Source organism: Betta splendens, chromosome 14 (assembly GCF_900634795.4).
Source record: "Betta splendens chromosome 14, fBetSpl5.4, whole genome shotgun sequence".
Taxonomy (NCBI): Eukaryota; Metazoa; Chordata; class Actinopteri; order Anabantiformes; family Osphronemidae; genus Betta; species Betta splendens.
The window spans coordinates 341,299-369,269 of NC_040894.2; the positions used below are offsets into that span (position 1 = coordinate 341,299).

A 27,971-nucleotide genomic window follows, 5' to 3' on the forward strand; every position below is an offset into this window, starting at 1 on the left:
CTAATCAACAAGTACAGAATGCATGGTCACTATGCAGAGTCAGAAATGAACACAAGAAGCATTAAAGTACAATTTTTCCATTACAGTCACTATACTTGGAGATCAAGTTACATCCTTTAAGCTACACAACACAAACATCAGAAATCATGTGATGTGTAAAAACTGTATTAATATTACACTTTATAATACTGCTTATCATAATTTAAGCTTTATTTAGTAGTATACTTACAACATCCTGGGCTTCTGTTGTGACAGGAAGATTTACATAATACCATCAGAATCTGTTAAGACCAACAAAAAAACGAACCCAGAGTCTAAGAAATGGATATAAAAAGTAGCCTATGTAAAAAATCAAATATATAGGTAGACCTCTTACATTTTACAAATGCACTTGTATCCTGGGGAGTGACTGGTTTTGATGAACTTGCTCCTGGAATTCCTTCAGCCTCTGCTTTCCAGTGTTCATGCCGAGGGCCTTCTCCTCTGCATGCGTCAATGGTGGTGGAGCAGGTCCTCCACCAGTTGTTCTAGCCTCTGCCTTCTTTCTGTTAGCTAAGTAAAAGTCAAATGATTTGGCTGTGTAAAAACATTACACCCATGTTGAAAATGCTGCTGCACTGGTATCATGACATGATGGTGCCTTATACCTGTTTAAATTATGTTTTTATATTTCATTTTTAGCCACGTTTTTTTATGCCTGCAGGATTGTGCCTACATAAAAACTGAAATTAAATTCTTATATTATTACGTGTTTTGGGTAACTTTTAAAAACCTAATTAGATTAATGTAATAATTGCTCTCCATAAAACGTATATAAACGTACAATATCCCACATCAACCACAACAGGAATTTTAAAAATGCATAGACATAACACTGCACTTTTAAGTCATACAAATATCGGTATTTATGCAATTACTAAAGAAACTTCTTAGATGAGTGAACAATTACTTTAAAAGTCCTTACTTTACGAGTGAAATATAACAACAATACTAAAATTATTTAGTAATTAGTTATGGTATGATTAAAATGTAAATTTACGCATTGACTCGAGCAGCTATTTTCTTCTAAGCTAATTCTTTCTCTTTCGCCGCTGCAGCCGTGTTGCTTTTTCTATGGATTATAGGCTCGTAGCCGCTATTTGCTTGACGTATCATATCCATTTCCGGACCTCTTTTGTTGTCCTGTTGCCATGGTGACTCGTAATAGCTTCACTCCATTGATCAGGGCTTTGTAACGTCGCGGTGCACGAGCTTAACTCTGAGTCAATCAGCTCAGAATTGCTTAAACCAACTCTTTTCAGCTGTTCTGAAACCGAAAACTCCAGGTTTGCAAACTCAGAGTAAATCAACTCAGAGTTTAGTTTTAACTCAGAGTTTGTTAAACCTCCTTCTTGAAACAGGCCCCAGATAAACAGCAGTTATTGTAGAGATGTGACTAATTAGCAACTAAGCTTGCAACACAACACAGTAATCATTCCAACTAATCATGTAGGAATTTGATAGAACAATAACATTGTCAGGTTTTCGTTCTTGGTTTCATTTTGAAAGGACTTTTCTGTTTTTGATTCCAGTTTCCGGTTTTATTTTGTAAGCACTTCCGTTTCTTGTCACACCACAGCAGTTCCCGCTTCACTCCCGGTCCTCATTACACACACCTGTTTTGTATCAGTAATCAACTTCTTGCATTTAACCACCACCTGTCGCCTTAGTTCTCCGCCAGATCGTCGCACGTATGTCAGTCAGTACCTACCAGTGTTTCACCGTCTTGCCTGTTTTTGTCTCGACCCTGCTTCGTGTTCCCGACTCCCGATTCCTGCCTGCTCCTTACCGGTATCGTAAACCTTATCAATCCTGTTGCCGAACCCTTGCCTGTCCCTGGACTTGTTTTTTGCCCGCGTCTGTTGTACCTCAACCTGAGATAAAGTGTGTTTGACCTGGACCGTCTGTTATAAGGAGTTCTGCATTAAAACCGTAAATTTCACCCTCTGTCTGGTGTCTCGGTGCTGTGCATGTGGGTCCGTTCTCTGCCGTTCGGTGACAACCATAACCCCAAATCACAAGTTGATTTATGCTGTGACACGGGACGGGGTAATAAACATAACCGCGATCATCTGCAGTTTCTTATTGTAGCGATCGACCAGCTGTAGCTCTAAAGTGCAAAGGCCTAAAGGCATGCTAACGGCTAACGCAACACAAACAGGAGTGGCAGCACGTCAACAGGACAAAAGCTCAATCCACCGCTCCCTGCCTGTCGCTGATCGAAGAGCCATCGCTATTAGCTGTTCCCCACACAGGTGTGTGATTGCGCCAACTCAGAGTAGCACATTTGAAAGGGACAAAGGCTCGGTTGACTCGCTGTAGCCGTTAGCAACGCTAGCGATTAGCTTGTCTCACATGTGGGTTACCACATTGTAAAACGACCAACCAACATATTAAGACATCACAAGTATCAAGCACATACTTAATACAGCGAGCTAGATCCACCGCTCCCTGCCTGTAGCTGCTTGATGCCGATAGCCATTAGCTTGTCTCAATCACGTAACTATGTCGCCGAATTGGCTCCACATGTTTGCGAGACCGCAAGCCTTATTCACGCTAACCCCACTTCACACTTTTTTACATGCTTCTTTCCCTGTGAGCGCCAGAAACGCGCGCTCCATTCAAAAGGCTCACCGGCACACGCAGATACCATGCAGCGGTGCCATCTCACCACGCCCCTAAAGGGCGCTCTCTTCTCTCTCTCTCTCTCTCTCTCTCTCACACACACACACCCCTCTTATCTCAGGTAACGCGCATACACATACAGTACATCCAGACGAACACACAAGATTAAGTCGTGATTTGCTGAGTTATCCAATATAGTGTTGACACTGGAGTTAATTTTTGTTTAATAAAGCCTTAATAATGTAACTGGTCGTTGTCTGTGATTATTTGTATATGGTTTTACAGCACTGGTGAATTGAGTCGGCTATGGTACGGAGTTCATCCTTCAACTAACCTAAATACAATTTGAAACTGTATTGGCTATTCCAAATTGGTTATTTGTCCCTGGTAACAGGGTGGTGCCCCGTAAATTAATTATTAATTCAGTTAATATTTGTTAGTCAATAATAATTAAGTGTTTCACTTACCAAATTATAGACCTTTGTCATAAAGTTATATATATTAGAGCTAATAACCAAAATTTGTGAATCTAAATTATAAACATAATTGGTATCTCCACTCAGGAGACATGAATCCACTTATTATAATGTGTGCTCCTCGCATATCCCCCAACATGCATTATCATGCTGCAGCTGAAGGTGATGTTGTTGGATGTATGGCAAGACAATGGGTCTCAGGATCTCATCACTGTGCACATTCAAAATGCCATCAATTAAATGCACCTGTGTTCTTTGTCCATAGCACAGGCCGTCAGGTCTAGGCCACGATGAGCATGTTTCTGACAGTTTGTGCAGATATTCTTTGTTTATGTAAACCGATCGTTTCAGCAGCTTTATTTTGTAAGAAAATGGGTCTGACTTCCTGTAGGCTTCGCAGATTTTAAAGTTCTCTGGCTTTAAAACATTTCCTGTGTCACAGATCCAGTGTCATTGTCTTGTTTTTGTGCTGTTTTCCATTTTATTTTGACAACTTCCTATTCTGCCTAGTATTTTTTGACCCTTGTCTGGAGATTGATTGCCTATTGCCTGTTCCCTGTCTGTACTGTGGTACCTGCTAAACCTGTGTACCAACCTTTACCAGAGTGTTCATTAAACCTTCAAACTGCAGTTTTGTCTGCGCTGTGCATTTGTGTCCTGCGTCCCCTGCATTTCCTGACATCCGGACATGTGGCCACTTTGTCACCGCACATCCAGCTGCTGACCATAGGGTTCCAGCCAAGGGCGTATCCAGAGGGACCTGCAGACCGGTGGATATAAGCCAGTGGACCCTGAGCTGAGCCTAACCATGCCAGCTCTGTGGGACGCAGTCATCCAATGGTTGATCAGGGCAACATTAAATCGCAGTTTGCAGCGAAAGCTGGTTTACCTGATGTGATCAGAGCCATTGACTGGACACACTGCTGTAAAAGCACCATCACAGGATGAAATGACACATGTTGAGGAAACAGTTTTATTTAATCAATGTACAAATAATATGTGACACGTAAATGCAGCTACAGTCAGCAACGTTGTAACAAGATGCCTGGTTTAACGATGATCCATTCACAATTAAAGAGCCTAGTATTAATTACTGTTAATATTACTGTGCATAAAACACTGACACTGTGTTCAGCTACAGTACTTTCTGTTATTAGCTATACACAGTGTCAAGAGGTTTGTTTTAACCTTCTTCTCCGCCTGCTCTGTCACAAATGCAACATTTTCTCATTTACTACATTTTTGTTTGTTCCCTCCGCCATGTCTCAATTTAATTCAGTTTTATTTATATAGCGCCAAATCACAACAAAGTTGTCTCAAGGCATTTTACAAGGTAAGGTTTAAGACCTTAAACAACTAAACAAATCCCACATGCAGTAAGCCTTTAATAATAATTAGCTACAATTTGACAGCAAGAGTGCAGAGGAGAAACTCCCTCTCTAAAGAGGAAAGTTAACAGAGCACAGGCAGGATAGTTGGACCAGGGACTGGACACAGGCAGGATGGTTGGACCAGGGACTGGACACAGGCAGGATAGTTGGACCAGGGACTGGACACAGGCAGGATGGTTGGACCAGGGACTGGACACAGGCAGGATGGTTGGACCAGGGACTGAACACAGGCAGGATGGTTGGACCAGGGACTGGAAACAGGCAGGATGGTCGGACCAGGGACTGGATACAGGCAGGATGGTTGGATCCACAGCTGCCCATCACAGACACCAAACTTTGAGTCCTATGATACCTGTAGGTGAGGACAGAGTGGGGAAGAGAGGGAGAGCGTGGGGAGAAGCACGACTACTGGAGAGAAAGAGACAAAGGTTAGTTGAACATAGAACAATGATGGGAGGTAATTGGACAGAAGAGGTAGAAGGGGTGAGCCTGACATGGAGGTTCCTGAATGCAGCCCTGCCTCTGCTTTGCTCAGCTCCCTGGTCCGCTCTATGCTCTGCTGGTGGGTGGCCTTGAGATGGTGAAATCGAAGCCTCGTGAATCACTGAGCAACTATGGCATAGTTGGGCTAAAATCGTCACATTGCTCGACACACTGAGACAGTCAGAACAACGGCATCTGCTGATTGTTTATGTGAACTGCATCAGAGCAGACTGACCATCAACCCCTTGTGATACGTGGTTGTTCAGGATCACAGTCCATGTTTTATTGTCAAATGTTATTTAATTAAAAGGTGTGTAATTGTGTTTCTCTGGATAATAATATATAAGTAGCCTTGATATTATAATGTTCGATAGTCAGATGTTATTAGAGCTGTATTTGGTGCTTCTGCAACTCTGTTTATTACTACATTCAGGAGACATGTTTGTCATTTAGTGAAATCAAAGACTTCTTTTATCTTTCCACAGAACATGACTTTAATCACCTTCTCGCTACCTCTCCAGCTTTGGACAAGAGCCGTTTGCATAGCACTGATGTCTGACTACTCCTCCTTGAACCGCCGCCTTATTGTGGTGGAGGAGTTTGTGTGCCCGAATGACCCTGGAAGCTATGTTGTCGGGGGCTAAATGCCCCTGGTAGGGTCTCCCAAGGCAAACAGGTCCTGGGCGATGAGCCAGAGTAAGAGCGATTCACGAACCCCCTCTGAAAGGCAGACGACCAAGGCCAGAGACGTCGCCCGGTATGGCGCAGCCGGGGCCCCACCCTGGAGCCAGGCCTGGGGTTGGGGCTTGTATGCGAGCGCCTGGTGGCCAGGCACAGCCCGAAAGAGCGATGTGGGGCCGTCCTCAAGTGGACCCACCATCCGCAGGAGGAACCGTAGGGGGCCGTTGCAGAGTGGATAGGGCAGCAGTCGAAGGCGGGAGCCTAGGCGACCCAATCCCTGGATAACAAATCCGGCTATTGGGACATGGAATGTCACGTCACTGGGAGGAAAGGAGCCTGAGCTTGAGCTTGAGGCCGAGCGGTACCGGCTAGAAATAGTCGGGCTCACCTCCACACACAGCCTGGGCTCTGGAACCCAACTGCTTGAGAGGGGCTGGACCCTCTTCTACTCTGGAGTTGCCTGCGGTGAGAGGCGGCGGGCTGGTGTGGGCTTGCTCATAGCTCCCCAGCTTAGTCGCCATGTGTTGGAGTTTTCCCTGGTGGACGAGAGGGTCGCTTCCCTGCGCCTTTGGGTGGGGGATAGGTCACTCAATGTCATTTGTGCTTACGGGCCAAATGGTAGTGTGGAGTACCCGGCCTTCTCGGGGTCTCTGGAGGGAGTGTTAGAAAGCGCTCCAACTGGGGACCCCATCGTTCTTCTGGGCGATTTCAATGCCCACATAGGTAACGACAGTGATACCTGGAGAGGCGTGATTGGGAAGAAACGGCCTCCCTGATCTGAACCCGAATGGTGTTATGTTATTGGACTTCTGTGCTAGGCACAGTTTGGCCATAACAAATACCATGTTCGAACATAAGGGTGTCCATCGATGCACATGGCACCAGGACACCCTAGGCCGGAGGTCGATGATAGACTTTGTAGTCGTTTCACCTGACCTTTGGCCATATGTTTTGGACACTCGGGTGAAGAGAGGGGCTGAGCTGTCAACTGATCACCACCTAGTGGTGAGTAGGATCCGCTGGCAGGGAAGGAGGCTGGAACGACTTGGCAGGCCTAAACGTATTGTGAGGGTCTGTTGGGAACGCCTGGCTGAAGCCTCTGTCAGACGGACCTTCAACTCACACCTCCATGAGAGCTTCGACCAGATTCCGAGGGAGGTTGGAGACATAGAGTCTGAGTGGACCATGTTCTCCGTCTCCAGCGTCAACGCGGCCGTTGGGAGCTGTGGACGCAGGGTCTCCGGTGCCTGTCGTGGTGGTAATCCCCGAACCCGGTGGTGGACGCCGGAGGTAAGGGACGCCATCAAGCTGAAGAAGGAGTCCTACCAGGTATGGTAGACCTGGAACGCTGGACCAGCTTTATACCTTCAGCAGGGTGCTTGAGGGTTTGTGGGAGTTTGCCCAACCAGTCCACATGTGCTTTGTGGATCTGGAGAAGGAATTCGACCGCGTCCCTCGTGACATCCTGTGGGGGGTGCTCCAGGAGTATGGAGTCCAGGGCTCTTTGCTAAGGGCTGGCCGATCTCTGTACAACCGGAGCAGGAGCTTGGTTCGCATTGCCAGCAATAAGTCAGACCTGTTCCTGGTGCATGTTGGACTTCGGCAGGGCTGCCCTTTGTCACCGGTTCTGTTCATTATTTTTATGGACAGAATTTCTAGGCGCAGCCAGGGGCCGGAGGGGGTCTGGTTTGGGGACCACAGGATAGCATCTCTGCTTTTTGCAGATGATGTTGTCCTGTTGGCTTCATCAGGCCAGGACCTCCAGCGTGCGCTGGTGCGGTTTGCAGCTGAGTGTGAAGCGGCTGGGATGAGAATCAGTTCCTCCAAATCTGAGGCCATGGTTCTCGACCGGAAAAGGCTGGTTTGCTCTCTCCAGGTTGGACAAGAGTTCCTGCCCCAAGTGAAGGAGTTTAAGTATCTTGGGGTCTTGTTCACGAGTGAGGGAAGGAAGGAGCGTGAGTTTGACAGATGGATCGGTGCGGCGGCTGCAGTAATGCGGTCGGTGTATCGGTCCGTCGTGGTGAAGAGGGAGCTGAGCCAAAAGGCAAAGCTCTCAATTTACCGGTCAATCTACCTTCTTACCCTCACCTATGGTCATGAGCTTTGGGTCATGACTGAAAGGGCAAGTTCACGGATACAAGCGGCTGAAATGAGCTTCCTCCGCAGAGTGGCTGGGCGCCCCCTTAGAGATAAGGTGAGGAGCTCTGTCACCCGGGAGGAGCTCGGAGTCACTGCTCCTCCAAATCGAGAGGAGCCAGTTGAGGTGGCTCGGGCATCTGCTTCGGATGCCTCCTGGTCGCCTCCCTGGGGAGGTGTTCCAGGCATGTCCCACCGGTAGGAGGCCCCGAGGAAGACCCAGGACTCGCTGGAGAGACTACGTCTCTCGGCTGGCCTGGAAATAGTCTTGGGGTCCCACCGGAAGAGCTGGAGGAAGTTTCCAGGGAGAGGGAAGTCTGGAACTCTCTGCTCAGACTGCTGCCCCCCGCGACCCGGCCCCGGATAAGCGGATGAAAATGGATAGATGGATGGATGGATGATGTCTGACTAATACAGATAGCTTTTTGGAATTCCGACTTGTTAAAATGTAGTTGAAGCCTTTAACCTGTCTATTGTCATGGATGCTTTCTTTTCAGGTATTATTTTGGCACTTCCTGTTTGGTTTCCTGTCTGCTCTAGTTCTTGTTCTACTTAGTCATATGTTTCACCAGCTGTGTTTAAGCAGTCGTTAGTCACGTGATCCATCAGCGGCATTAATTGTTAGTCGCTCTATTTAGTCCCCAGGATTCACCCCATCCCTCTGCCAGATTGTTTCGTGAAAACACCGTCATCCAGCGTTTCGTCCTCGGTCATATAAGATCCTGTTTCTGTTATTGAACTTATCTGTTTTTGCCCGCTCCTTGTCGGTACCTTTGCCTGTGTGAAGAATCCCCTGTGACTGACCGTGCCTGTGTGACTCTGTTTTTGCCTGCTGTTTTGGTGGAGTTTTCTTATTAAACGGATCGCCAACTTAGTTCTGTCTCTAGCTGTGCATCTGGGTCCTGCATCACACCCGCTCCCTGACGGTGCATGATAGTCTATCTTATAGATCATCTCTAGTCTACTTGCCACGTTTATAAAACTCTGACACTTCTCCGTTCAAACTGCAGACAAGCCGCTCGGCAGTCACGTGGTGTATCGACACCGCTCGCTCTCATTGGTCACGTGATTTAGGGCGCGCCCGAGATTCTGCTTGACGGCACTTCCGCTTCAAAAGTTCGATGCTGAGTCGAGTGGGAGAGTTGGACATCTCTAATGTCAAGACAACATGGAGGGTATGATTAAAACGATGAGTGGGTTCATTTACATGCTGAGTAAAACTAATAGTGTCTTTCAATAAGTTAAAAGCAGTGCTGAGACAGTTGCTGTCTACATCCATCTTTCCATCCATTCATTTTCTACCGCTTCTCTCCCATGTGGGGTCGCAGGTGGTGCTGGAGCCTATCCCAGCTGTCTCTGGGCGAGAGGCGGAGACACCCTGGACAACTCGCCAGTCCGTCGCAGGGCAACACACAGACAGACAACCATTTTAAATGTTAAAGTCTCCCACTACAGTGACTTTATCTGTGCTAAGAACTACTGTAAGTCAGATAAAAATTTAGAAAATGCAGTTAAGAACTCTGAATATGGAGCAGGAGCACGATAAACAATACAAAACACAACTGGCTTCTGAGTTTTGGAGTCTGGGTGAGAAAGGCTCAGAGTGAGGCTCTCAAATGAGTTATAACTATGTTTAGGTTTAGCAGTAATTAATAAGTCTGAGTTATAAATTGCTGCTACTCCTCCACCTCTACCTGTACTTCTAGGAACATGATAGTTGATGTGACTCATTGGAGTCGACTCATTTAAAGTAACACATTCATCCTGCTACAGCCAGGTTTCAGTGAGACAGAACAGATCTATGTGATGGTCACTTATCAAGTCATTTAATAACAGGAATTTAGATGAGAGATATCTGATATTTAATAAACCACACTTTATTAACTTACTGTTACCATGTTTTGTGAGAGGAACCGTTTTGATGTTTAATAAAATAGGATAAGTCACTCCTCTTTGATTTGTGTGTGACTTGTATAGTTTAGGTGGTCGGGGAGCAGACACAGTCTCTATGCGATAACTAAGACTAAGAGTGGGTGGCGGCTGTAGAGAACATGCAGAGAGGCGTATAAGACTGCGACTCTGCGTCCTGGGCTCCACTCTGAGTTGTCACAGCGTAGGAACGCTAAGCAACATGGCCATGTTACTAGAGCAGGGGTGTCAAACTGATGCTGATGAGGGCCACTGTCCTGCTGGTTTTCGACCTCTCCCTGCCCCAGCTCCTATTGATTACCTTGACCAAGTGTGTTCAGTCAATGACAAGCTGGAAAAGCCAACTGAAAACCAGCAGGGACACCGGCCCTCGAGGACCGGAGCTTAACACGTGTACTAGAGAGCAGAGAGGCTTCGTCCAATGCGGGATGGACACCGTCTCTTCTGATCAGCCCAGGTTTTCCCCCAAAAAAGTGCTCCAATTAGCCACACATCATTTGCAGGACACCACCTAGACAACCAGCGGTGGAGCCATGACGGCTAGCTATACATGTCGGCTTGTAAGACGTGCATTGTTCACATTGCCTCAGACTTGCCTTTCCCGTAAAGGTCTGGGCTGCAGTTTCGTTTGTTTCTCTTTTTCATGTTTTGTAGGCTCGCATTGCTCAGCCTGTAAGACATGCATTGGTACCAGTCATATGCTCAGTCATGTTAGCCTTGTTTGCTCAGCCTTGTTAGCTCAACAAAGAAGAGTAACAACTCTTCTTTGTTAGCCTTGTTAGCCATGTTCAGGCTTAGCCTCACTCGTGTCTAATCCTACTTGCTTTGTTCGTTTAGGCTTAGCTTTGCCCATGCCTTCTCATGCTAGCTATAATTATGCTTAGATTTATTCATGTCTAGTCATGCTCACCTTTGTTTGTTCAGGCTTAGCCATGCTCATGTTTAGCCTTGGTTACATCTAGCCTCACTCACGTCTAGCTAGTCTAGTCTGCTGTTTACTGTGCTTCATATTAGTCACACGTTGCTTTGCATCTAAGTCATGCAGTGTGCCAGTGTGTTTAGTATCTTTTAGTATCTTTTGTCAACATGTCTGGCGTTGAGTTCTTTTTTGGTGAGAGTTTGGAGTTTTGTTCTCGTTAGTTTAGTTTGGGTTCATTTCTCCAGGAGGTTTTGACTTTTGATTAGTTGCACTTTTTCTGTTTTCATTTATTAATTTTACAAACCGTTTCCGACTCTGACTTGGGTTCCAGGAACTTCCTTAGACCTGACCCGCCATCTTGTATGGTGAGTCATAACAGTATTTAAATTAATTGACAATATTATATAGAGGCGTGTCATGGAAGGAGCCAGCTACTCAATTATCTGCGCTCAATTCTACGTTGATTGAGATATGATAGAAACATGCATACATTCATATATGTAACCTCTATTACATATACATTTCTACTTGAGCAGTTGTAACTGGCAGCAATTTTATTTGCTTAGCACAAATTCACAGCAAAAGTTATTATTGTATGTGGCTCATGTATGTGGCTAAAATTATAGACTTGCTTTATGTGGGATTTGTTGGGTTTAGTTGTGTAAGGCTTTAATTTACCCTGTAAAGTGCCTTGAGATAACTATGTTGTAAATTGATGCTAAATAGATAAAACTGAATTGAAAAGGAAAATATATTTTACTGTTTTGTTTTTATAGTAAAGGGCGGGCGTTGTAGAGAGGGAGAGAGAAAGAGGGAGGGGTGTTATGACATCATTAGGAGGAGGCAAAGAGCATCCTTCATCAGTCAGGGAAAAAGAGAAGACGCAGGGACGGAGACAAAATACAGGACAACAGAAGAGGGAGAAGAAGACAGAAGGTGTCGTCAGGACGACAGATACAGGAACAAGAGAAAGAGAGGCAGGGGGACAGAGACAGGCAAGAGGAGGCTTAAAAGCTGCCTGTGTGTGTGTGTGTGTGTGTGTGTGTGTGTGTGTGTGTGTGTGTGTGTGTGTGTGTGTGTGTGTGTGTGTGTGTGTGTGTGTGTGTTCTGCTGACTGGGACACACACATTGGAGGGTGGAGCCATGATGGGAAAGGATTACATGCTGGCCATCATCATAGTCAACTATGACGGTGAGAACACGGTGTCCAGGAGACACATGTAGGGATATTTGAGCTGTAATGTCCTCGCAACATCTAGCTTCTGGTTCTTCTCTTTAAAATGCTGCAGAAGCAAAACAAAGTCAGAGTAACTGTCAGAAAATGTCAGAATGATATACAGTGCTGTGGAAAGAGACACGATCAAACTTAAGTCCAAGTCTTAGTAGTAACAAAAGCTAATATTTTCAGTAAGATTGCAAAATAAACTATTAATTATCTACATGTATAACTATAAGTTATATCTATTTATTAACTAAAAATTATTATTATTATTACTATTATTATTATTACTTCCAAGATGTACTCAACAAGCTAGTATCATAGCCATTGTTAGTGCCAGCAGGTTATTGTCTTGTTATTGACTTGAACAGGTCATACCTCAGCTTTGGCTTCATCCCTTTTCATCACGTGAGAATCATCATAAGTGCAAGTTAAAGTCCTTGTAAAATTTGGCTGGTTCCTTCCATTGAGAACAATAAGCATCACGACGTGGTTTGCTCGATCACATCGTCTCGCTGACCGTTGAACGTTGCAGATGTTTGACTTCTGATCACTTATTTCACAGTTCTTCGACCATTTCTCGAGCCATGACTACATATTACAAACTGCAAAGTATATGAACGGCTGCATAAAAAATTTAAATATCTGTTAAATTCTTTTTGGACTTTAAGCCACATTTTTTAGCAATAATAATATACATGAACACTTTCTTTTTATTCATTAAACACTGACTGTTGCTGGGTTAAACAATCTTTAATTTTATATTTGGTACAGTATATGATTTAGGAGGTAGTGCTGTTATATGCGCTATCAGATTAAAAATGAGGATTTTACAGGTAACACGTTTGTTTTCCTTCAGACTGTCATGTAATAATTAGCCCAGCAGAATATTTCATCCAAGTTTAGGCAAATGTCAATGTGACCAATTACATTAGATCTTCCTTCATCGCCTCAGGCTGTTGGCTGATTGCCCAGCAGGCACGCAACTGACCTTCAATGTTAAAATATGGTTAATATAATGTCAGTTATTGTTGTGACATTGCTGTAAGGTTGAAACAACTTTTAATGCTAATGTTTAATGTTATATAACGTTGCCCCAAAAATGTTGATTTATCTTTCAAAATTAAAACATAATCCAGTGGTCATTCGACCATTCATCATGATGTATGATTTAACCTTGTTATGCTAAAATATCTGGTTTTAGCATAACAAGGTCTCAGAATTGTGAAAAGCTGTGATTTTATTAACTTTATGAAATTGATAATGAATTCTAAAAAGAAATTAGACTTAAAGTTTTGATTGTAGCCTGAATCTGCTAAAACCTTAGAAAGGCTTGGAGGGCTTCACCTTTAGAGGAAAGATATTGAATGTTTTGTGTTGGTGCAGATAACATTTGGACAGACCAGAACCTGCTGCTGGACCCAGACCTTCCTTCTGGATGGAAGACTATCAAAGACTCCACAGGAACCTACTACTGGCATGTACCCACCGGTGCCACGCAGTGGCAACACCCCCGCCCCACTGAGACGTTGCAGCCTCATGACACACAGGTTGGAACTGGTGGTAAAATAGAAAAACAACCAAAATTTGTTACCAGTAATTTGATTAGGACACATTTAAGGTCTGTGTGAGATGGAAACATCACAGTTTTTGAAACAATAAAGCGATGCGTGTTCTGTTTTGTGGTGGCTTGCTTTAGCAGGTGGAGGTTGGGCAGCAGAGCTCTAACCCACAGATGGATGGACTAGCTAAGGGCAGGTAACCAACAAAGCCTCAGCCATCTCAACCCTAACCCGAACTGGTCAGACCCCGACAGAGCTCTCTGAATGTTAGAAATGTTTAAGGTTCATCTCAACTGGAAATGATTGCACTCGATCATGTGACTGTGATTCTGTCACACACACCACAATGAATCATGACTCGTGCTATTTTCTTCAGGTCTTCGTGGCCTGATGATTATCTGACCAATCACGACCCCGACTCCAAGGTGAGACAGCAACAACCATCTGATTCACTTTGTTGGCTGGAACAGTGAGTGATTAGATAGTCCTCCAATTGTTCTGTGTGTAATACAAAGCCCCAAGTACAACTAGCAGCTTTGAGGCGCTACGGGTCTACGGTACCACATTAGAACTGAGGAGCAGCTGATGACCTATGCCTCATCACCTTCTGGGTTCATCAGTGATGATGGCACTGTAGAGATCTGGTGCTTATAGTTGACATCATAAAGGCATAAATATGATGACATCAGAGGTCATCTGGTGGTCTAATCCAGTCTAATCTGTCTCCTTCTGTTTTGTGTTGTATGGAGAACTAATCCGATTTAACCTGTTTCTATGTCACTGAGCATGTTCTCCTCTCTCTGTCAGTGTTTTGCTGTGCGATCTCTGGGCTGGCTGCAGGTGGAGGAGGAGGACCTGTCTCCTGGTCGCAGCAGTCTTGCTGTCAGTAACGTTATCCAGCAGCTGTCTCACTGCAGTGCCAGCGAGCAGAGGGAGGGGCTGGGGGCCTCGGGGGAGGTGAGACACATGTCCTACCCTTGGTCAGTCCCAGCACTGTTCACCTTTTAGAAGTCGTGTTTTTCACCCGTCTCTCTTTCTCTTTCTTTCTGCAGGGTCAGGAGATGATGCTGATTCTAAAGAAAGACACCCTGACCCTCTTGGACCCTTTAGACCACACCCTCCTTCATTGTCAGCCAATCATCAACATCCGTGTGTGGGGGGTGGGCTGCAACAATGGCAGGTGAGCGACTCACAGGGCAGCTGGCTGAGCATTGACAGTGTGAGGGTGGGCACTCATGTACTTAAAAAGGATGGATGGATATGTTCTCCTGATGGTGCCAGGCTTCCAGTCTTTGTGCTAACATAGGCTAATTTGTGCCACTGTGTCTGTCTTCTGACACGCCCTCTCCCGGCCAGGGACAGGTAAACCTCTCTACCTTTACTTCTCTCACTTAAACCAAGCACATTCATTGGCCTCCTGTAGTCGTTAGAGCCATTGCTGCATCCATTGGGTGGTTGACCACACTGACGTGACCATTGTGTGTTTGTTTGTGGTGTATTCAGGGACTTTGCCTTTGTGGCAGGAGACAAAGACAGCTGTGTGTTGAAGTGTCACGTTTTTCACTGTGATGCTCCGGCCAAAGCCATCGCCACAGCTCTGCATGAGATGTGCTCCAAGGTAGTGATGAGGAGCTAATTCAAGCTGCATCTGGTTGGACCCTAACACCTGTTTTAAAGTTTGGTTCTAACTGTTCTGTATGTAGATAATGTCAAAGAAGACACTGGTGATGCCGTCTCGCTCTTTGACGATGGAGAGCATTTCTCCAGAAGACCTGCCCAGACAAGGTGACTCAGAGTCAGTCATTGTGTTCTCAGATCACCACACGCTCCCTGACTCATGTTTTAGCCATGCCTGTCTGCTTTCATTCTTTCAGTGGAGTTTTTCGAGGCGATGCGGCAGCAGAACCAGAAATTTAAAGTCCAGTATATTGGTAATCTGCCGGTTTCCCGAGCCATGGGTAAGACAATTGATTGGTTTCAGTCACGTCACCTAGCCTTTACTGAAACTTTAGAAGTCTTTTATAATCCAGCTACATTTGTGTCTACAGCTGATCAGTCTTAGTCCGCATGAATGTTTTTGTCATCATATGTGCAATGTGTTCAAACACCAGTTAAGAAATAGTTAAGAGAAGTTAATGTTTGTAAAAAGGGATGGCAGCAAAACAACAGTGAGAAAATGCCACTAGGTAGTAGTAAATGTAATATACGTGTGCATTGTTGTTCTGGACATGTCACGTATACGCCTGTAAAAAAGTAAAGCTGCTGCTAATTTTGAATAACTACTCCTGCCTCATCTTTTTATACCTCCGAGTGAAGTCGTGACATTTTGATGTGTGTTCTGATTTCAGTGAATGTTATCAACCAAAAGTGTAATATACGTCATCACATGGAGAAGGTCTGTGTAAGCAGGTACCAGTTCACAAGTGGAGCCGACTTGCTTCACATCCTCACTGATTGTGTTGCAGGCATGGAGGTGCTGAACAGAGCAATAGAAAGCATCATGAATTCCACAGACAAAGACGACTGGGAGCCGACTGTGATCCAGATCACAGACAACGTCCTGTCGCTTTGGAAGGGAGAGGTATTGTTAAATCTATGGGGTGCCGAATGTAAAAGGAGCACCTATAACTAGTTTTCTCACATTTAACTAAATAACACGTTTTCTCACATTTAGTTAAATGTGCAAAAGTCTAAATGTAAATGTTAAAATGTAAATGTAAATGGTAAATGTTAAATGTAAATGTTAAATATTGAATGTTAAATCTAAATATAAATCTACAATGTAAAATGTAAATGTTAAATGTAAAGGTTAAATGATCGAACTGAATATTTAAGTAGACTCAACCCTTAGATCAGGGACTCGGACTCAAACACCTCAAACAGTACGCATAGCTCCGCCCACATCTGACTCTGGATCAGTGGACGACAATACTGGAGAGAAACCTGAAGTATACTTGCACATTCATGAATATTCAATTCAATTCAATTCAATTCAATTCAATTCAATTCAGTTTTATTTATATAGCGCCAAATCACAACAAAGTTATCTCAAGGCACTTTACAAAGTAAGGTTTAAAACCTCACACAACTAAACCCAACAAATCCCACATACAGCAAGCATTTAATTTGACAGCAACAGTGGAGAGGAAAAACTCCCTCTCTAACGAGGAAGAAACCTGCAGCAGAACCAGACTGGATGTGGGCGGCCATTTGCCTCGACCGGTTGGGGTGAGAGGATAGAGAGAGAGAAAAGCACAGCAACAACAACAAGCAACAACAGAGCACAGGCAGGATGGTTGGACCAGGGACTGGATACAGGCAGGATGGTTGGATCCGCAGCTGCCCATTACAGACACCAAACTTTGAGTCCAATGATACCTATAGGTGAGGACAGAGTGGAGGAGAGAGAGAGAGAGAGAGAGAGAGAGAGAGAGAGAGAGAGAGAGAGAGAGAGAGAGAGAGAGAGAGAGAGAGAGAGCGGGAGAGAAGCACAACTACTGGAGAGAAAGAGACAAGGTTAGTTAAACATGAAACGATGATGGGAGGTTATTGGACAGAAGAGATAGAAGGAAACAGAGGAGCTCAGTGTATAAATTAAGTCCCCCAGCAGTCTATGTATATTGCAGCTTAACTAAGAGATGGTTCCTGTGATTAACAATCATTGCCAGTGATCTGAACCTTCTCTAACTATAAGCTTAATCAAAAAGGAAGGTTTTAAGCCTAATCTTAAAGGTGGAGAGTGTGTCAGCTTCTCGAAGCTGAAGAGGGAGCTGGTTCCAGAGGAGAGGAGCTTGGAGCTAAAAGCTCTGCCTCCTGTTCTACATTTAAACACTCTAGGAACCACAAGTAGCCCAGCGCTCTGAGAACGAAGTGTTCTGCTGGGAGCATAAGGAACTATGAGGTCTTTAAGATAAGAAGGAGCTTTATAATTAAATGCTTTGTAGATGAGTAGGAGAGTTTTAAATTCTATCCTACATTTTACAGGCAGCCAGTGCAGAGAAGCTAATGTAGGAGAAATGTGATCTCTCTTTCTAAGTCCTGTCAGGACTCTGGCTGCAGCATTTTGAATAAGCTGTAGGCTTTTTAAGGAGCTGTTAGGACATCCTATGAGTAAGGAGTTACAGTAGTCCAGCCTAGAGGTAACAAATGCATGGATCAGTTTCTCTGCATCGCTCTGAGAGAGGATGCTTCTGATTTTAGCTATATTTCTAAGATGGAAGTAGGCGGTTCTGGAGATTTGTTTAATGTATGATGTAAAAGAGAGATCCTGGTCAAAGATGACACCAAGGTTCCTCACAGTAGAATCTGAAGCTAATGTTATGCCATCCAGGGTGGCTATCTGACTTAATAATGTCTCTCTCAGATTTTTAGGCCCAACAATAAGAATTTCAGTTTGATGATAATTTTATTAGTAAAGTAGTTCATAAAGTCATTGCTGCTGAGATTTAAGGGGATAGTAGGCTCAACACAGCTATGACTCTTTATCAGCCTGGGTACAGTGCTCAAAAGAAACCTGGGGTTGTTTTTGTTTTCCTTAATTGCTGTAGGGAGGAATAATATGTTTTCCTAGCTGCACAAAGTGCTTTTTTATATTTTATTAGACTGTCCTTCAATGCAATGCAGTTTTTGTTGGAACGCCACTGTCTTTATAGTTGTCTGGTCCTGTGCTTTAGGCTGCGGATCTCTGAGTTATACCACGAAGCTAACCTCCTCTGATTCAATGTCTTCTTCTTCAGAGGAGCCACTGTGTCTAACATTGTACGTAGAGAAGCTGCAGCATCATCTACAAGACAGTCAACCTGTTCATTAGGATTAAGGAGACTGTTCTCTGTGTATCTACAAGACAATGAGGCAAAAGATGATGGAATCATCTGCTTGAATCTGGCAACAGCGTTGTCAGATAAACATCTGCTATAGTAACATTTCTTTCCAGCTATTGTAAGGTCAATTGTGCTGAATTCAAAAGTTAATAAGAAATGGTCAGATAACAGAGGGTTTTGGGGAAGAACTATTAAATGATCAATTTCAACCCCATATGTCAGGACAAGATCGAGGGTATGGTTAAAACGATGAGTGGGTTCATTTACCTGCTGAGTAAAACCAATAGTGTCTATTAAGGAATTAAAAGTGGTGCTGAGACAGTTGCTGTCAACATGTACATGAATGTTAAAGTCTCCCACTACAATGACTTTATCTGTGCTAAGAACTAAGTCAGATAAGAATTCAGAGAATTCAGTTAAGAACTCCGAATATGGAGCAGGAGGACGATAAACAATACAAAACACACCTAGCTTCTGAGTTTTAGAGTCTGGGTGAGGCTCAGAGTGAGGCTCTCAAATGAGTTATAACTATGTTTAGGTTTAGGATTAATTAATAAATCTGAGTTATAAATTGCTGCTACTCCTCCACCTCTACCTGTACTTCTAGGAACATGATAGTTGATGTGACTCATTGGAGTCGACTCATTGAGAGTGGGTGGCAGCTGTAGAGAACGTGCAGAGAGGCGTGTAAGACTGCGACTCTGCGTCCTGGGCTCCACTCTGAGTTGTCACGGAGTGGGGAGGCTAAGCAACATGGCCATGTTACTAGAAAGCAGAGAGACTCCGTCCATCGCTGGTCACATTGGGGAGGGGTCCAGAGAAAACTAGTCCGACATTGTTTTGGCGAATGAACACACCGACTCAATGTTAGTTTTAGTGACTTCCGATTGGCGTAACCGGGCGTCATTAGCTCCTGCGTGTATTACGATCTTAGCGTACTTACGCTTATCCTTAGACAGGAGCTTAAGATAAGACTCAATGTCGCCTGCTCTGGCCCCAGGCAAACACCTAACTATGACCGCTGGATTCTCTAACTTCACGTTTCGGACTATGGAGTCACCAATGATCAGAGTGGGTTTCTCAGCGGGTGTGTCACTGAGTGGGGAAAATCTGTTTGAAACGTGAAGCGGTTGGTGGTGAACCGTGGGCGCCTAAAGCTACGTTTCTTACGAGCCGTGACCCAGTCGTTACCCAGCTGCCTGGGACCTGCTGGGGGACTGGTAGCAGCTAAGCTAGGAGGCTCCGCACCGGCTAAAGGGACCTGGCTAGCTGGCCTGTTTTCTAAAGTGCGAAGCCGAGACTCTAAGTCTAACAGCCTCGCCTCCAACCCTGCAACTAGCGTACACCTATTACAGATACCATTACCATCACTAAAGGAGGCAGAGGATAGGCTAAACATAAGACACACCGAGCACCGAACAGAGCGAGAGGGAGAGAAAAAGGGGGAAGCCATAGCAGGAAAGTAAGCTAGGAGCTACGCTAGCGGAGAAAACACTTAGATAACAGTGAAAATTAGCAGGACGTTTAATGAAAGCAAAGAAGGTTTGAGTGTTACAAGCTTGTTTGCAACTTTTAGCAGTCGCTATCAGATATAAAACGATAATATTTAGAAAAGAGCGGAGAGCAACGTCGTACACACACAGCGGCAGCAAACCTCAGTAACCGGAAGTGACGCGATACGCTTACTGTCAGTCAGCCAACACGAACGCCAACCAAACGTGCATGATGAGCCACCACGGATGAGATATTATATATATTCAGTCTTGCACTCGGCGATCATTTAACATTTACATTTAACATTTACATTTAGACTTTTGCAAATTTAACTCAATGTGAGAAAACATGTTGTGTCATTAAGTTAAATGTGAGAAAACTAGTTATAGGTGCTCCTATTACATTCGGCACCCCATATAAATCAGGAACACAGGTAATGGTTTCACCAATCACTTTGTCTAACCTGTCAAACTTACATCGCAGGAGGGAGACCAGCCTTTCTGGGAGTGTCAAGTTCGTTTTCTCACCTTTCTGGGTGTGGGCCAAGACAGCCACACCTTCGCTGTAATCGTCGATGGTGGCACGCAGCGGTTTGAGTGCCACGTGTTCTGGTGTGAGCCTGATGCAGGAATAATTTCTGAAGCCGTTCAGGCTGCCTGCATGGTGAGGAGCCATAAGAATCATGGCTCCAAAAGCCTCATAAGCGGTACGAATGCCCTTCACTGACCTCACAGTGTCTGTCCCTCTTCCAGTTCCAGTATCAGAAGTGTCTGGTAGCCCAGACTCCTCCTCCCAGGTCCAAGTCATGGCGTGCAACCCCGTCCAAGGTAAAAAGAGCCAACTCCATGGACGGCGCCGCTTTTCCTCCTCTGACATCCCCACACCACAGCAGTGGCTCCACGGCGATGACAAAGAGCAGCAGTGTGAGGAAGGGGATGATGGCCTTCTTTGAAACCTTTCGCAACAAGCGGGCTGCCACATCCTAATTATAGAGGCAAGACCATCAGAGCCATATACCTGCAGGTGGTCCCGACCGAGACCAGGAGGACCCAGACTGACGCATGGCTCTGGTGGTCCCAACAGCCAGTTCTGCTCGCTCCACATCATGGTAACATTGACACCACCTAGGCCTGAATTCAGTGAAGTGGCTGATGTTTGTATCACCTGTAGGTGATTGAGGTCAACAGCACTGGACGTGCTACCGGTACTGTACCACCACCGATATTAGTACAATCATTGGAGCTACTGCATAGATACTGTTACTGCTACAACCACTGGACCTGTGGGGTTCAGCAGATAACTGCTTCTCCAAGTTTCTGTGAAGCTCACAACAGTCCTAAAGCCTGAGAAAGGAACCGCATTTTAACTCCTGTGAGAACCTCTGAAGCACCAACAGAAATCCCTGTAAGACGGTGTCACTGGAGATGAAAGGGATCAAACCAAACATTGGGACTGGGCCGTGTCCAGAGCAGGGTCTGTTCCCACTTGTTTCCGGGGGTCCCTTCATCCATGACTCAAGGTATTTATCCAGATGATTAATATTATATTACACAGCTTTAAAACAATATATATATATATATATATATATATATAATCATGAAGATGTGATGATTTGATGGAGCAAATAATCATAAAAATATAGATATTGAAGAAACCTCCCCAATGTTCATTGTAATGTGACGATCAGAAGGATTTTCCTTTAACTTTGCTTGGAAAGCAACACATAGGTGTCAGATAGAGAAGAAAAGTCTTTTAATTGTGCTGATTGGGTCTGTTTGATTTCTAGACCAAATTAAAAGCCAGTAAAATGAGAAAACGACTATTTCTTGTTTTCTGTCTTACTCTCAAAATGAACAAAATGCGAAAACAGTTTAAAATCCAATTCTCTAGTTTTGAAAAAAACAAATTTCAACTGGTTTATTGGTTTTTAACATGGTACATTAAGTATATTCCATTCTTCACTCATAACAAGAGAAATGAGAAAACCGTTGTGTTTTGTATTTTATCTTGAGGACAAATTAAACAGAAGACAACTTTATTGCAGTTGATGCCTTGACGAAAGGAGAATATAAATCCATTACTTAATTTGCATGTGAACACTGTCTTCCTGCCGCCGTGTGTGTGTGTGTGTGTGTGTGTGTGTGTGTGTGTGTGTGTGTGTGTGTGTGTGTGTGTGTGTGTGTGTGAGATGTTAAGGTGTGAGAACACTTTGAAACAACAACAACAGGTCAGGGGCCCGTTTCAAGAAGGAGGTTTTGTGGAAACTCTGAGTTTGTTAACCCGAAATGAGGAAAACTCAGAGTTTTCGGTTTCAGAAAGCGGGGTTACTTAAACCCGTAAAGCGGGGTAAGTTTAAACCCGTTTCAAGAAGCGAGGTAATCGAAACTCTGAGTCAGTTTCTATGGAAACTTACTCTGTGAACCAAACCTGGTCGCGAGCAGGTTTTATTCGGGAAACCCAGAGTTTCCTTCGGTCTCCGCCCCTTTTTAAAGTGAACAGTGTTTAAATACCTCATTTAATCTATCAGTTCATTCATAGATTTCACCTGTTTCCTTCGCGCAGAGACCAAAATGTCCGTTTCTAGAGGATCCTGTAGATGAGGACGCTGTATTAATTCACACGTCATTGAATTTACGCCGCGAGAGGATTTTAACGCCACGAGTTAATTTTCTGTCATAACGCCGTGCATATTTATTTGAGCGGTACCGTTTTTCTCGAGACTCCATACATATATTAATAATCTTATTCACCCATACGTCAAACACATCAGCCACCGTGGCCGTGCTTTTACATCCGAACAGATTCTTTGTGTTGCGTTACGTTTTTTTGCAAACGGTAGTTTTCTTTATAACATTGGAGATGCTGAGCACATTAGTGAAGCCACTGTGTGTAGAAAAGTTCGACCTCAAGCGCTTTCCTTGACACAAACTCCTTAAAGCCATTAAAGAGGAGTTTCACAGGACTGCAGGTATGTGGTAAGTAATTTGTTTCATTGAGGCTAATCTGAAAAATGATGATCAGTTAATAATATTTTGCTGTGATCTGAAATAAACTGATAAATGTGCAGGTTCACTGACTACTCTTTCTAATGGTCACTGTAACTGATGTATCATTGTTTACATCACCAAGATCATGTGTGATGCTGCACATATCATAAACGTGAACTCATGAATATATCGTGATTCAACCCTAAATAACAGGCTGCACTGTGGTAGTAAGTACATGTATGTCCTATACACTTATTTCAATGCATGCACTCACACTCACAGGAACACTTCTATGCAGCACGAAAGTAATGTGAACTTTCTTCTAGGAGAGATTGACAGCTTTCTGCTGGAGATAGGGGTCACCCATGCCAGCCCACACTACTGACCCCTCACCCAGAACCTGAAGCAGGCCCCCAGCAGCGCTTTGTCACTGCAGAACAAGAGCCCTGGTGGAAATGACCATAGGCCTGTTGAAAGCACGTCTTCAGTGCCTACGTCAACTCAGGGAAACACCTGAGAGGCCTGTGACATTATTGGGACATGTGTTGTTCTCCACATTATTGCAATTATTAGAGAGGAGCAACACCCTGCCCTATAAATACAAGACCCTGAGGAAGACTCCTTCCATCATGGTAATCTGCAGAGTGGATGGACAGATTTGCTTTAATGTCTTAATCAACCATCACCACCAATAAAAGAAACTGAATAGATGTAAATCATAATTTATTTGTTTTTTTTTTCATTTCCTACAAATACAAAGGCAATTGTTAGATTTTATAATTCTTCCAATAATTCATACAATTCACCTTTAACTATACACTCATCTCTAGCTTGTGTTTGGAAATTTCAATTTCTAGATCTGGCTTTTCAATTTTGTGGTACAAGTATAACATTTCCTTGAGATTTAGTTTAAACAACTCAATAACCGGTAACTTAAAATACAGAAGATTTAGAGTTACATGACATCTTGAAATGACATGTTCCTCATTACTCTTACAGAATTGAACTCTGGCATTTACTGAACATCACTGAACTGTGTGCATCTGTGCAGCAGAATGTGACGGACCTCCTCCTGCTGTTCTTCCACACTCTGGGGCAGAGGGGAGATAATAAAGTCACTATACTTGGAGATCAAGTTGCATCCTTTAAGCTACGCAACACAAACATCAGAAATCATGTGATGTGTATAAACTGTATTAATATTATACTTTATAATACTGCTTATCATAATTTAAGCTTTATTTAGTAGTATACTTACAACATCCTGGGCTTCTGTTGTGACAGGAAGATTCACATATTACCATCAGAATCTGTTAAGACCAACAAAGAACCCAACCCAGAGTCTAAGAAAAGTAAAAGAAACTACGAAATGGATATATCAAAAGTAGCCTATGTAAAAAATCAAATATATAGGTAGACCTCTTACATTTTACACATGCACTTGTATCCTGGGGAGTGACGGGTTCTGATGAATTTCTTCAGCCTCAGCCTCTCTCCAGTGTTCAGGCTGAGGGCCTTCTCCTCTGCATGCGTCAATGGTGGAGGTGCAGGTCCTCCACCAGTTGTTTTAGCCTCTGCCTTCTTTCTGTTGGCTGAGTAGAAGTCAAATGTTTAACTGTGTGAAAACATTACAGTCATGTTGAAAATGCTGCTGCACTGCTATACTCTGCATGCTATTTAGTTATTTAATATGTCAAATATTGTAAAGTCAGATAGTCTACACCCATGATATGATGGTGCCTTATACCTGTTTGAATTATGTTTTTACATTTCATTTTTAGCCACGTTCTTCTATGTCTGCAGGATTGCGCCTACACAAAAACTGAAATTAATTTCTTATATTATTACGTGTTTTGGGTAACTTTTAAAAACCTAATTAGATTAATGTAATAATTGCTCTCCATAAAACGCATTGGATTATTGAATTATCATTACTTTACAAATCCCACATCAACCACAACAGGAATTTAAAAAATGCATAGACATAACACTGCACTTTTAATTCATACAAACGTCGGTATTTGCAATTACTGAAGTAACGCCTTAGATGAGTGAAAAAGTCCTTACTTTACGAGTGAAAAATAACAATACTAAAATTATTAAGTATTTAGTTACGCTGAACACTGTATGATTAAAATGTAAACTTACGCATTGACTCGAGCAGCTATTTTCTTCTAAGCTAATTCTTTCTCTTTCGCCGCTGCAGCCGTGTTGCTTTTTCTACGGATTATAGACTCGTAGTCGCTATTTGCTTGACGTATCATATCCATTTCCGGACGTCTTTTGTTGTCCTGTTGCCATGGTGACTCGTAATATCTTCACTCCATTGATCAGGGCTTTGTATCGTCGCGGTGCACGCGCTTAACTCTGAGTCAATCAGCTCAGAATTGCTTAAACCAACTCTTTTCAGCTGTTCTGGAACCGAAAACTCCAGGTTTGCAAACTCAGAGTAGATCAACTCAGAGTTTCGTTTTAACTCAGAGTTTGTTAAACCTCCTTCTTGAAACGGGCCCCAGTTCACAGGGGTCAATAGAAGAAGTATGGCTTCATTGTGTGTGACCTGCACCCAACAAGACTCCTACAGCATGCTACATACATGGGGCCTCCATGATGCCTAAATGAAAGTAAGAAAGGAAAAAGGTAAATACTGTACTAATCGGAGGCACAGTGGTTCATTTAGGGGGATGACCCAAGAATGACCTTCCATAACTTCTATAATGTCCAGTGCACATAACTCTGGTCACAAGGTCAAATATTATAGTGTTCGTTTACCACATCCATAACCTTAAAAGCCACTTATCTTGCTAGGTTTTAAGTTTTTATGTGTTGTCCACACACTTATTGACTTTTGTTTAACTTCACCTGATAAACAAATCCAATGACAGTCTTTATGGTTAAAAAGATTTAGAATTTATTGTCCATGACGCAATACCGAACAATATCCAATACAGCGCTAGATGCTTTCTGATACGAGCTGTGACCCCAGCAGGCAGGCCGGGCTGATGAGCCGTGCTTGTTTCTCCTTATTTTCTTATGGTATTGCCCGAAATCCACCAATGTCCACCATCAAATCACAAGATATACGTAACACACTAAGCATGTGCCATAAAGAAAAAAAACACGAGTACATAAATGAATGAACGACAGAAAACAAACGTCATACCTCACTGGCTGCACACACAGAGGAAGAGGGAATGGAAACGTCAAATAAATCAAATCAAAACAAACAAACAAACACTGTGAAAGTTTAGCATCTTTTCTTAAACTGCCGCTTTCTTTCACATGTTTGCTTTCCTTTGTGCACTAATAAAATATGTTCGGACAGAACAGATAAAACTTTGTTCCGGACCAGCATTGAACCTTAAATAAATACAGACAAAATAAATATGAAAATAAAAAATGTAAACATAACATTTTGGTCAGTAAAATATAGCATCACCAATATTGCAACTAACACTGTCATTAAAATTGACATAGAAACTGACAATAAGTAAACATGAATCAAATTAACTTACCAAACTAATCCCACATGTAAAACAAGTTACCGCCATTACAAACAAGAACCAAACGTGGAAATCCAGATCCAGAATCCAAACGTGGAAAGACACTACAAATGAACAAACAGGGCAAACACTGGATAAAACAGCGCCACCTGGCAGCTGGAAGACAAAGTGGAGCAGAAACACTTAAGTTCTATCTTTCTTCTATGGAGTCAAAGTAGAGTCAGATTAGATTCGTGCTTGCGTATACAATTCTGTGCGTGCGTAACCACGTGCTTGCGTGAGTAATCAAGTCTGTGCATGCATAAACCGATCTGTGAGTGTGTAATCAAATCTGAGTGTGCGTAAACCGATCTGTGCGGGTGTAATCAGATTCGTACAATGCTTACACTTATAATTTGGAGCATTAAAATTCAAAAACAAATCGTGGCTAAATTTACAAGTAAAATAACGTCACCTTACTTTGCCTCCACGCTCTGATTGGCTAATGAACAAGGAAGTTGTCGCAGTCTTTTGACGTGGCACAGCAAATCCCGAAAGCTCCACAAGCAGTACATAGCAACAAGCTAGTCCACTGACTGATGACTTTAATAATATTTAATGATCAGAAAGACATGACTGCTCATATTTTCCTTGTGTATGAAGTGTGGCGTTACTCTCGTGAATTGCGGAGGTGATGCAGTTGCGCGAACGTGAAACTGGTGTGTTTTTATCAGACGTTCATGTAGCATGTTAGCCGACAGACTATTAGCAATGCCATGCTATGTTATAAAACAGCTGGAGTTAAGGTGGGTATGTTCTAATAATGCTGCCCTTGCGACTCTGTGTGATCGTTTATCAGACCACAATAAAAACGTCTTTGCTTTAGGTAAGCACGTTTACTTTACCAATGCTTTTAAACAGCCTGATATGTAATGCAGTTGTTAGAGAGGCTTGGATTTCAGTGCAGAATCACGTGATTGTTTATTTAGTTCGTAGCATTCACTTTCAACCGTCAGCTGAGACCTGCACCGCTCTGACTCTGATTCGCTTCACCCACTGTTTACTTAGGTGCTGACAACTGCAGTCAAGTGAGCCGTCGTTTGTTCATCCGTCGTTCAGCCAGCCGCGCTTCAAAAACGTCTTGCGCCCGTATTACGCGCTTTACAGCAGAGCACAAAACACGCTCTTCGCGACTTCCTCTTTTCATAGCGACACGTCTGGTCTGTTCAAAATATGGAAAACTACGAAACAAAATATTGCATATATAGAAAAACTGTCGCCACCATTTCATACTGTAAAACTTTTATAATTAATAACTTAACGGCACGGTGGTGCGGTGGGTAGCACCGTTCTCTCCAGCTTCCTCCCACAGTCCAAAGACGTGCATTAGGTTGATTGGCTTCTCTCCATTGCCCGTAGGTGTGTGTGACTGGTTGTCTGTCTGTGTTGCCTTGCGTTGGACTGGCGACCCATCCAGGGTGTACCCCGCCTCTCGCCCATAGCCGGCTGGGATAGGCTCCAGCACCCCCGTGACCCCGCATATGGGATTCAGCGGTTTGGAAAATGGATGGATGGATCTGAATCATTAGTATACGATTGTGATAGAGGAGGGCTACAGGCATTGGGGGGCATGGTCCATGGTTCTGCTGTCTGTAACCAAGTTTATGGGTAATTTTGTTATTTGAATATTTCTATTATTGGTGACATTTTTTTTTAATTTGTTGTAAA

At 43.5% G+C, this 27,971-nt stretch overlaps 1 protein-coding gene and 1 long non-coding RNA gene across 6 annotated transcripts; one reads left to right on the forward strand and one right to left on the reverse strand.

The window, feature by feature from the left end:
• Window positions 1–11,504: 11,504 nt before the first annotated feature.
• On the forward strand, window positions 11,505–23,890 carry apbb3 (amyloid beta (A4) precursor protein-binding, family B, member 3). Of its 4 annotated transcripts, none has more exons than XR_008696676.1 (13): window positions 11,506–11,871; window positions 13,285–13,448; window positions 13,598–13,656; window positions 13,837–13,885; window positions 14,268–14,417; window positions 14,513–14,640; window positions 14,964–15,078; window positions 15,164–15,245; window positions 15,335–15,418; window positions 15,926–16,041; window positions 20,258–20,437; window positions 20,527–23,393; window positions 23,761–23,890. XR_008696676.1 is itself a non-coding variant. In XM_055514662.1 (12 exons), the coding sequence occupies exons 1-12, from the start codon at window positions 11,823–11,825 to the stop codon at window positions 20,758–20,760; spliced, it is 1,407 nt and encodes a 468-aa protein (XP_055370637.1). In that variant the 5' UTR covers window positions 11,505–11,822; the 3' UTR covers window positions 20,761–21,590. The 4 variants fall into 4 exon arrangements, 2 of the variants coding, with proteins under 2 accessions (XP_055370637.1, XP_055370638.1); XR_008696677.1 differs by having other exon boundaries at window positions 20,527–21,293; window positions 23,088–23,890; XM_055514662.1 differs by lacking the exon at window positions 23,761–23,890 and having other exon boundaries at window positions 11,505–11,871; window positions 13,601–13,656; window positions 20,527–21,590.
• Window positions 23,468–27,674, reverse strand: LOC129605130 (uncharacterized). 2 transcript variants are annotated; one of them, XR_008696679.1, is made up of 5 exons: window positions 26,277–27,674; window positions 24,910–26,121; window positions 24,188–24,353; window positions 24,020–24,071; window positions 23,468–23,851 (listed from the first exon to the last, which is right to left on the reverse strand). It is a non-coding gene; the product is annotated as an uncharacterized LOC129605130 (long non-coding RNA). The 2 variants fall into 2 exon arrangements; XR_008696678.1 differs by having other exon boundaries at window positions 24,910–27,672.
• Between the last annotated feature and the right edge of the window lie 297 nt (window positions 27,675–27,971).